The sequence below is a fragment of the Dermacentor variabilis genome, chromosome 4, assembly GCF_050947875.1.
Source record: "Dermacentor variabilis isolate Ectoservices chromosome 4, ASM5094787v1, whole genome shotgun sequence".
NCBI classification, from domain to species: domain Eukaryota; kingdom Metazoa; phylum Arthropoda; class Arachnida; order Ixodida; family Ixodidae; genus Dermacentor; species Dermacentor variabilis.
The window spans coordinates 55,644,905-55,655,986 of NC_134571.1; the positions used below are offsets into that span (position 1 = coordinate 55,644,905).

At 45.6% G+C, this 11,082-nt stretch overlaps 1 protein-coding gene across 1 annotated transcript; it reads left to right on the top strand.

Moving 5' to 3' along the window:
* The first annotated feature begins 3,352 nt into the window (after nt 1-3,352).
* On the top strand, nt 3,353-10,754 carry LOC142577763 (uncharacterized). Its single transcript, XM_075687217.1, has 5 exons — nt 3,353-3,595; nt 6,408-6,469; nt 7,719-7,823; nt 10,284-10,310; nt 10,458-10,754. The coding sequence occupies exons 1-5, from the start codon at nt 3,490-3,492 to the stop codon at nt 10,536-10,538; spliced, it is 381 nt and encodes a 126-aa protein (XP_075543332.1). The 5' UTR covers nt 3,353-3,489; the 3' UTR covers nt 10,539-10,754.
* Nucleotides 10,755-11,082: the final 328 nt, after the last annotated feature.

Here is an 11,082-nt window from a genome sequence, read left to right on the forward strand (position 1 = left end):
ACCGGACCATGACAAACTTTTCCTCAACTGCAAAGCTTTCTTTAGAAAGACCTGTGTAGGTTTCCTTTGTAGCTTCCTGCTACATCCGTGTGGATGACAATTCTTCTCTTTCATCATACTACCTCCATCTTGCAGGATCCCACAGAGCTTATTCGCCATTATATAGAGTTGTGTGGATGAAATACTATATTACAGTTAAGCCGATGTGTTATTGCAGCCCTCCTTGCTATTTCAGCTGTAACATGTTAGGACCCCCAGGCTCTCATCACACATGCGTTTGTGTCTGATGCTTGTACGAGAACAGACGCCCCCGCCCAGTCTTTTGAAGTCATTCAATATTGACCGTCTTCTTTTCATTTCAGTGCGAAAAATTTCTTAGTGAACTTGAGGTGAATGAATATATTAAAGATATGATTTCTTGCTTAATATATTTTAGACATTTCCCTCCCGTTACCCCAATCGACCGAATTTCTGTTTTTCTACAGGAAGAACATCAAGACCGGCCCAATACAACCGTGAAGAACTGCCTCGCTGGAGTGAACAAAGAATTCGGCTTCGCGTAGGTCTAACCTTGAACACTAAATGTTCTGGCTAACCGGCGCCTCACTGTCGTTACTGGAGAGGGGACACAATTCCGCGAACAAAAATCCAAGCACTACAACTTCGAACACGTGTTATTTACCGTTGGGCTGTCAGACATACTTTTGGCGCGCTGTTTTGCAGCCCTGTTGTAACTTTTTCCGTGCTGTTCATCAAGTTGGCAAACAACTGTGATGGAAATTGTTTCCCGAATGAGACGTCCTAGTGGCTACGGACGCGCATCTCGCATAAAAGTATTCAATGCGAATAAACATCAGGGGGGAAACCTACCTGCTACAATCGAATATGCCTGATTTGAATTCACGCGTCACGAGTTATCTTTGCCTAAAAGCTACAAATTGCCTGTTTCATCTCACATTGCTCATGACTGTACATGCTTCCTAGCGTTGTTAGGCGACTGCAAAAAAAAAAAAAAAAAGAAGAAAGAAAGGGGAGGCGTCCAGATAGCCTCAAACCCCCCTTCCAAGAAATCTAAGATCCAGAGCTTTGGCTCATTTTAATAAAAACCTTCGCAGATGTATACAAATCCGAGCAACTCGTGCACCAAAGAAAGCGAAGCTGCATAAGGGTCGACTTACGCTCCTTACCCACGGCCTTCCGCACGCCTTCCGCACGCGTTCGGGCGCGCAGAAAAGTGCACATTTCGCACACATGTGCACACATTTCGATTTACACTGATCGTGCAGGCCCATTGCAATCAAAATTTTATGCACATTTGTCTTACATGTGCAGTTTTCCGCAGTTCCGCACCTCCTTATGAGTGCGCGGAAGGTGTGTGAAAGGCGTTCTGCATTGAGTGCAAGCTGGCTCGTCAAGATTGAAAACTATCTACTGTGCCCTATAAGCCGATACACAAGGCAGCATTCCATACGTGTCCTGCGTCAGTGAAGCATTGTCCCCCGTATCTTTTCTTTTCTTTTGCGAAATATTATTTGCAGGTTGCACGCGTGACATTTAACGAGCTCCGCAACACTATCGCAAATCTGAAGGACTGCCTAGTTGGACGACAAATTGCCGGTAATCCAGGACACCTTGCAAGGGGTGAGACTTCTAGCTTTTACATCAGACGAAATGGGCAATTTCACTCGACGACCAAAGAGAACCAGCTTGATGTCCAAAAATAGGATCATGTGCCTAACGCAGTCGCGGAGCACGCGCACAAGTGTAATAGCGTCAAATATGACAACGACTGAATTGTCGCACAGGACAAGCACGGGGCAGATGGACTAATGTTCGTATCTTCACTCCAGCAGAGAGGGAGAGAGAGAGGAAAAAGAGAGGGAAAGGCTTCATTTTAGCTAGTGTAACAATGGCGGGCTAACCTCTGCTGAGGTAAGAGGGTAGAGGTAGTTAAGGGTGGTAGAAGCAGACCCAAAATTACACTTGTAAAATCCTCCCCAGATGCGTGCCAATCTAACAACTGATATATTAAAGACACCGAAGCTTTATAAGTGACTTCTCGCACCCTCCGGAAGAACTAGGGGTGCGTTTGCTGGCGTACCGCCTCGCGTGCGTTTGAGTGCGGTCGCGGCTAGCTGTTCTTAGTGAACGCCGAAAGCTTTCATCGCCGCAGTCGTAGAAACTATACTGGCTCACCTCAAACGCGCAGCCGGTACATCGCACGTGAGATCGAAAATGGCGAATTACTGCTTGAAAGAAAAAAAAACGTGCGTATAAGTTATTGTCTGCTCGAATGAGATATATACGTAGGGTAACTCTCATTTCACAAGCATTGACAGCTACGTTTCAAGGCAGTTCGGAACTCCGACACATGTTGCGTTAACACATACATTTGATGTCGAACGCGTCGTCGTATACGCCGGCCTTCGCCACACAAAAACCGTTGCGGAACACCCCTTAACAATTTCGCTGTAAAAGTAAGGGGAGAAAATTGAGTGGTGACATAGCTGTAAATACGAGAGCAATGCGTTAGCATAGCGTCGCACCTCTTTGAGGTCCAGGATCCGTGATGTAAATCGTGCTCACCACATTGCAATGTGTTCAGGAGCTCACTCGACACAAGCCTTACCTCTTTGAGGAGCGAAGCGCGAATGACGGTTGTCCGGAACAGACCATCGGCAGTCGCGCTATATGTACAAATAATATATGAAACGATAGTGGGCGATGCTCCTGGGACATCCGATGGAGGTCGATGGTTAATTTCTGGTTACTCGCACAACAAGCATCGCCTCGTTCCGGCTTCTCTCTCTCATGGCTCTCTATATAGTGATAACGACAAACGGCACCGTGAGATGTTGTTCCGATGTCCGTCCTTGTGTTAATTTAGCGCTACTCAGTTTCCCAGCTAGAACATGCCAACTATCCCTAATTACTGCCTTGGTTGACGAAACAAGAGCAAATGCTCGAAACTAATATGCGGGAAAAATCAGTTTTTGTTGTTGCTCGCTTGCCCCGTGCAAAGCTGTGCTCCTCATTTTTGATCTAATATCACTAACGAGCTGTTTACCCAGCCGGCCGCAAGAAATATAATATAGGTCCAGTCTGACGATTTCATTAGCAGTATTTTTTCAGCCACGAGTAAAAAAAAGAAAGCTATTCTATGGCGCTGCAGAAGGTCATTAATGGTGAAAGAAAAACAAAGTAAACCATGGGTTTCGCAACAGTGACCACTTAGTATTTACAGATGAACAAGCAAAATCAAAAGGCTACACGGGGCTAGCTGATCTATAATCTAGTAGTTGCGCTCATTACACGGCAGGAAATGGTGTGGTTGTGAGGGGGACGAGGGGAAGGCAAGTGGCGGCGGTTTATCGAAAGAAAGTAAAACTAGAGAGCATGCCATACTTCAAGGTTTAGCACGCCTGCGGGTCCACTGCATGGTCGCGCCATTCAACCCAAAGTTGCGCCAGTCCTGCTGAATCAGCAGGCATGCGGGCCACGCCACACCCGTGCGCTTTGCTCCTGGCGTTGCTCTGCCTCTGCTCAGCACCATGGAGGTTTATGCGCCAATATGTGAGCGCCTACGACCCATGTGGTGAGTGTTTCCGGATCGTGCGCTAGCGATGTCGTTGTATTCCAAACAGCACGGAAAACTTGAAAAAGACCTGATGCGCATACTGCTCCGTATACCGTATGGATAGTTCAGCACGCGTTGTCGCTCGTCCACGTCGCTTTTCAGTGATTCGGCAGCTCTGATTTAACTGACAAACACAGTATTAGAGAAGGAAACATTCTGACGGCAGTCGCATGTACGCGTTCAGGAAGCATGGTCTGTAGTTCCTTATGCATCAGATATATTGTCTGTGGATGTTGTTGATATTTAGTCAAGGTTTCAGGATAGATTGTCTTGACATAAACACATTAGGAGAAACTCAGGGAGCTATAGAGAAGAAAATGTTAGTGACGTAAGCTTCTAAGCAAGAATTTGGGGTACATTGCCTGCAACGTGAGCTGCCGCGTAACTTAAACTGGACTACGCGACACTTGCGACAACAACGTCTATGTGCGAAGCCGCGTCGACGCGACGATCATTGACGAAATTTGACAATGAGGACAGCACTTCACTCTGGCTCTGCAATCCGATCCCGAAGATAGTGTGCTGTGCAGTATGGGCATCTCCTGAACGCTCCGCAATGGCATAACGATTCAAAAAGCTACAGCTCCCACGAGAGAGATGGGGGAAACTGGCACACTCTTGCTCGAGGGAAACAAAGCGTTGCTATATATGCGACATCTCAAAGCTCTTACTTGTGTGAGGCAAACAGAGCAGTAAGGTTGCTGTTCTCTCGTGCGTGCATCTATATGCCCTGATATGTATAGAGTATCGGGCGGTTGCGCTGAAAGACTCTGCAAAGCGGCAGCGGTGGCGTAGAGGTAGAACACCCGCCTTGCGTGCAAGAGGTCCGTGGTTCGAATCCGCGTGTTGATAAAATTGCACAAACAGGCCTGGAGTGTGGCCTGATCCCGGTGACCAGAACCGGTAACGCACTCCCTCACCAGAGCAGGATTGGCCACCCTGGTGCAGTACTTGGCCACAACCTCCTATGAACACAACAATCAAGCAAGAACTATATATATATGGTTACATCTCACTATCAGACAGGTAACTTCTTAAAGTGAAGTTCTCTTTCTCTCTTCCATTGGATTTCAACGTTGGTGCGTTATCCCAAACAGGTCGCGTATATGGCATGAAATTTCGACCGACATTTAAGTGCCAGTGAGCGCACATCTGTTCTACCTATTAGGAATGTCAATAATAAGGTAAAACCTGTACATATAATGTCAGCTCACGTATATCTGAAATTCACAGACCTCTTGATGGTGCAACGCAGTCTATTCGATGACTTCCCTGATTTTCTTAACTTTCTTGCATCGGGACTATACATTGACGGCAGGCTAGATTTACGTCAGTTTGCGAAGAAACGCGAATTGTCTCAAAAGTGTAACATGTCCTCACCCCTCTAGTCGTTGTCATCAGTGTAGACGCGTGCCGTCTTTTGATAGAACGTCGGTAATCAAGAAACATTGCGATAAGCACACGTGTCAAATTGCTGAAGCAGTTAGATTGTAAAGTGTGAAGCAATGTGCGTTAGCCATGCAGTTCCCCACACCCTTCGTTAGGGCCGTCAAGAGAAGAAATCGATTTTACAGACGACGCTATTCATGTCACCTTAAGGGTATCTTTCTTTTTTCGATTTGTTTCATCATATTTATGTTAGCACGCTTTTCTTAAACCTTCGTTCGATAACCAGCGTGCCCGTCCGTCCTGTGATCTTTCGTGGCCTTCCCCGTGCGCTTGCGCGCTGCTTGAAATTAATCCTCCTTGCCCGCTTCACTATCTCTCACTATCAGCCTGCTCGCCGGGGCACAAGTTGGAACCAAATATTCCAAAAGTTGGAACGCCTGATCAGGCGAGTCGGTGCTCCTGTTTATTTTACTCCGTGGCCACATGGCCAATGAATAATGACACGTACTTACCGCGAATTCGTTTTGTTGTAAAACATTCATTTTCAGGTTGTACTGCACTTCTTGTTCGTGGCTGGGCCGCGCATACGCATTGCGTGCAAGTGCGCGGACGGCATTGCGAAACGGCAAACCTTAATTATGTGACGTGCCGTCCCAGTGACCCGGGCCAACCATTGATGACAAAAAAAAAAACTTACGTTCCACCATTATGACTTTTGTAACAGCCACTATGATCCCATATGAGTGTAAGTTTAAGCGGTGGTTAAACGGGCGCAAAGCACATCATCCTCTGTATAGTATCTAGGCAAAGGCCCACTTAAGAGTAAGATTCCCAGGGGGAAAAAAAATTCAGAGATTAGGCAAAGGCATAATTAGAAGCAAGGACACCCCAGCCAAAAGTCCGCAGAGTTCTCTGACCTTACGGACCTGCCTGCAAAAAACCGCTCCCCTGGAAGATGACAGCCTTTACTTCGTAATAGGGAACGTGGGCGGCGATTAGCGCAATCATCTTGCTTCTATAGCACGGCTTTTAATGCGAATGCTGTGTGACGTAACGTCCGAACTTGTAATTCACGCGTGCTTTCATTTAACTGGTAGCATTTATCTCTAAACAGCGCGCATGCCATGTGTTCGAGCGGTTTAGAGACCTATACGCGCATTGGCACTCTTGCATTGCCTGCGGTACGCGTGTTCTGCTAATTGAGCTTGAAGAATGCTGGATTACATAGCTCTGCGCCCGGAGTGCTCGTCTTACAGCGGGACCTCATTTTTAACTCTTCATCAAAATACTGGTCCCTCAGTTTTGCTGTCACAAGTGACAGAACGAAATGAATGAAGAATTTTCGGCGTGTGGAAAGCGTTGGTGTTCACGTCTACCGCAGTTTACCCGGGAGCCCACCTCGAAGCGATGTTCCGCTGCACAATGAAGTCGTTGCCAGATGACGTAAGCTTGTACTTTTGCGGCTTTTCTTATTCTTATTTGCCTTATTGGCCTGAAGAACGATGGACGTAAAGGTCCATCGGCTTGACTAGCAAACCTTTGTGGGTCATGTTGTGTTTGCTGTGTGCAGCTGCTAAGCATGCGGTTACACGCATATAAGCACAGCTGATACGCATAGCACTAGAGTGGCGGTGACGGCGTTACAGTACCTGTGCGCGCGATATTGAGTCTCTCAGCCATCGTAACATGGCAGCAGTTGTAAATTTAAATAACAAAACACCAAATTGTTATTTTGACCAGACGCTTCGGTTATTCTGTACATTTTCACCTGAGCAAATGGATAAATGCAGTATTGAGGAATGAATTCAAGTGGCGAAATGCTTTGCTATTTAAGTACCATTCCGGATTATGCAACTTTTTTTTTTCATGCAAGTTCCAAAACATCACGACAGGCTGTTGTCAAGCAACCTTGGATGGTCAGGAATTTTTGCATAGTTATGACGCGATAACATAATCCAACATACATACGTATTTACGCACTACACGATGACAAGTAATTCTCCTTTACTCTCAAATCCAAATATTCTCAAATATCCCAAACGGCGGTTTTAAGAGGGCAGCACGCGCTACCAAAAATTATTCCACAGCACTCCAGTTCCATGTCCCTCATACTCGAGTATAGTACAGCTTTGGAACGTTGAATACTACCTATATTTGACCTTCGGTGTCTATAAAAATTGACTTGCCTATTGTTTGAGGGATTCCATCTAATACGCCACTACGAGTATTGTTAAGGTAACTACGAGTTACCTTTTTTTTTAGTAACCGCGTGTAAGAGTGAAGGTGCTGAGCTCACCAGCCAAGTGATTGCTTGAGCTAATTGCTGAGTCATCTTCGAGGGCGTACAGCACAACGGTAACAACAGGGACAAAAAAAAATAAAGTACGCACGGTCAGCGCTTGTCCGTGTCTCCTTTCTTTTTCTTTTTTTTTTGTCCCTGTTGTTACCGTTGCGCTGTATACTCCCTCCACCAGACAAATTCGCGCTTGCAGTGAAAGGCGCGGGACGTCTAAGGCGAATATCCCAACGTCAGACTTTAAGCAGGATAACAAAGTGTCTTGCATTTCGAACCTGTTTTTCGTCTCGCTTGGCAATTTGAATCCGGCGCCAATTCGCTCTGCCAATGCAGACCCATATCGATAAATGGTAATCTTGCGATTGAATTTATTCCTCGTTTTCTTTCACTTCCTAGGTAACAGCTGAGATGGAGGCCATTCTGAACCGCATTCCAGGCCTAGAGGTTAGCGAAATCCTTGATTTGATGTGCAAGGCCAACCGGCGGTCGGGAATCGTCATGGTACGTAAATTTGCTAAATTCCGTTGCACTCACGGGCCGAAATTGGCCGAGAACAACTTAGTGCACTATGCTAGATAATAGAAAAGACACTTAGGGAATTAAAGGAGCGTAATTGGGTGGGACGAGGAGGCGTGGCAGGATGGGGGGGGGGGGGGGGAGTTAACTGGATTAGCGAAATTCAAGAGTTCTGAAATATAGCGTGAGCTTCGTTGGCCATAGAGAGCGGTATGGACAGAGCGCTGTGTACAAGAATATACTGTAAGCGTTCATGATCGCAGGTTGATCTAATTGAACTACTGTAGAGGATGACGAAAGTAGAAATACGGCACGAATAAAACTAATAATCCTAAGCGAAATGAAATTCTCATTAGCTACCAAGAAAAGCGATCGCGTCGACGGGGACAACGACGACGTGAAAGACGGCAGCGGTCCTTACTCCGATGGAAATGCTGTTGCGATTTTTCGAAGAGCATGCATCTTGCGACCCACAGCGAAGCTACCCCTCTGTTTTAAAAGCGCTCAAGTACCTTGAATGAGCGCATACGAAAACAGGGTACTTCGATTTTTTTATCCCACGTATCAAGGCTGGAAAGGTAGGGAGGGGGAATCGATTGGACCAGGAAATTGATAGATTGAAAACTGGATAGTTTTACCTGACGGCAAGCCGTGCTATCCAGAAGGAATCGATGTTAAACGAACTGATACACACAGGACACACTAGACTTATGACGAACACGAAATACAGCATACAGAAGTAAATTATTTCGCAGAAAAGTCAAAGGACTGTGGGACATGAAATCCGTCTGGAGTCTGTTTCCAAATAAACAAAAAATAGCGCATTTACATCGCTTGAAACACGGATTATCGTTCAGAAGCAGACGTCCCGGTCAACTGAGGAGCTTGTAAATGAGAGACAACTGAGAGCTGATATTATCTCGCGCACAATCACAATGACACTAACGAAACATATGGACAGCATATATAGTATTGTGTTCGTCGCAGGAGTAAGGTGTAACACTACAGCACTGCACATCGTACTAAAGGGATGTAAAGGGGTGAGAGCGTTCGCATAAGAAGCTGTTTCGTTGTAATAGAGAAAACAAATGTTAAGCTGCCTAAAGGAGAGAATACCGAGTTGAATGACTAAAAATTATTGAGCAGAAATTATAGCTACTAGTTATAGTTATAGTTATAGCTACTCCTCGCGTTTGCTCAGCAACTGCAGTCTCTGCGATTCAACCGCGGCTCCCCCGCAGCGTAAACATTCGGAATAGTCAGCGCTTGCGTCTGTCTTTCTCCGCGTACACACCTAGAGATGTGACCATTCCTTGTGTTCGAAGAGAAGCGAATATGTGACAACTTCGAATATTGAATTCTCAAATCGAATACGCAACTAATGATAGTGACTTTGATTCGTATTCAGTATTTAGAACATTTACGCACCTGTAGTATTTAGATATGTATCTTACTGCGTTCTGTGACCCCGTACGCCGCTCTTCACCATTCTTCATTCGACAAGCATCATGCATCGCTTCCGCCCTCGTGATATCGCTGCGTCGACATACCACCCTGTGCATCCGGCCAATTTTGTGTTTGCATATCGGCGTAGCTTGTGAATAGTATAGTGCATAAATATAAACATTGCGTGAGGGTAAAGTTGTGATTTATGCAGTGCTAAATACCGCATGGTATTTACACATTGCGTGACATTAAAATAAGCACGATCGTACGCATCGCATTTGGTTGTATGGCGTTTAATCACCAGCTTCACCAAAGCGTCGCTTCCCATACATTCCAACACGCAGGTTCGATCTCCGTAAATCCTTTTTTTGTTGTTGTTGTTGAAGGATGCTCGTCAAGAGCCTATACATACCTACCCATCGAGCCGCCACGCCTACTACCAAAATTCCGGGTATGAGACAAACAATGCTTCGATGTTAAAATGTATTCACAAATCTCTCTGCACCTTGCGGCTCGCAATTGAGCCATTCATTACCGCACTGAGCTGTCCATTGTCAACTGTAGTCTTTACATATCCGCCGTGGTTGCTCAGCGGCTATGGTTCTGAGCTGCTGAGCACGAGGTCGCGGGATTGAATACCGGCCTCGGCGGCCGCATTTCGATTAGGGCGAAAACACCCGTGAACTTAGATTTAGGTGCACGTTAAAGAACTCCAGGTAGTCAAAGTTTCCGCAGTCCTCCACTACGCCGTGCCTCATAATCACAAAGTGGTTTTGGCACGTAAAACCCCATAATTGTTTATATTTACATTTTACGCGGCGCTATCTCGATAAAATACTGGATTAGATTAAGACCAATATATTATATCCGTCACATTATTTGAACAGTAGCAGGCCAGGAGCCCCTAAGCTCTCATCACGCATGCGCCTGCTTCTGATGCTAGTACACAGAATATGTTTTTCAAATTGTTTTACAATCACTTCATTCTTTGCATTTCAGTACGAGGAATTCCTTAACGAGCTTAAGGTGAGTAAAAAAATATAAATAGGACTTTCTTGCTTTTTTCCCTATATGTGTAGGTATTTCACTTCAACTCCGTCTCCAACGCCCCCCTCCCTCCCTCCCTCCCTCCCTCCCTCCCTCCACTTTCTTCTTGTTTTTTTTTTACTACAGGAAGAAGACCAAGAGCGAACCAACATAGGCGTGCAAAATTGCCTCTCCAGCGTCAACAAAGAATTCGGCTTCGCGAATTAACTTTCGGCTAAGCCCGAAAGTTAAATAGTTCTGGCTCATCAGTGCTTTGCTTTGCTTTCATTTGAGTGGCGAGAGCTTTCCGGAAAACAACAAAAATTTGACGCACGGTTGGTGCGTTGTTTCCCAGATCTATTCTGAATTTCTTCGTTGCGATTTCTCAAATTCGCGAACAGTAATGGTTGCCTTGACGCACATTAAACATGTTTCTAAAACCTATGCCGTCTGTATTATTGCTGTCGGATCACGTTTACTCACGCGCCATCTATAAGCGGTCGTTATGTATGCCATACGATTCGGCATGACTAATCAGTTCTTCCCCGAGAAGAGAAGGCGCATGTGCTTCGAGCCATGCCGTTACATGCACAAAGGTACGGATATGCGTTATTTAAAAACGAGGTCAAGAAACAGTGCTATTTATTTAAAGCATGGTCTTCAAGGGGCTTTTCGCCTTTGTGAGGAACGTCACAATTCAGAGTGCACGCCTTCTTTCATCAAAGATGTTCCAGTAACCCAGCCACTCTCATGACCAAATTTATTGAACTTC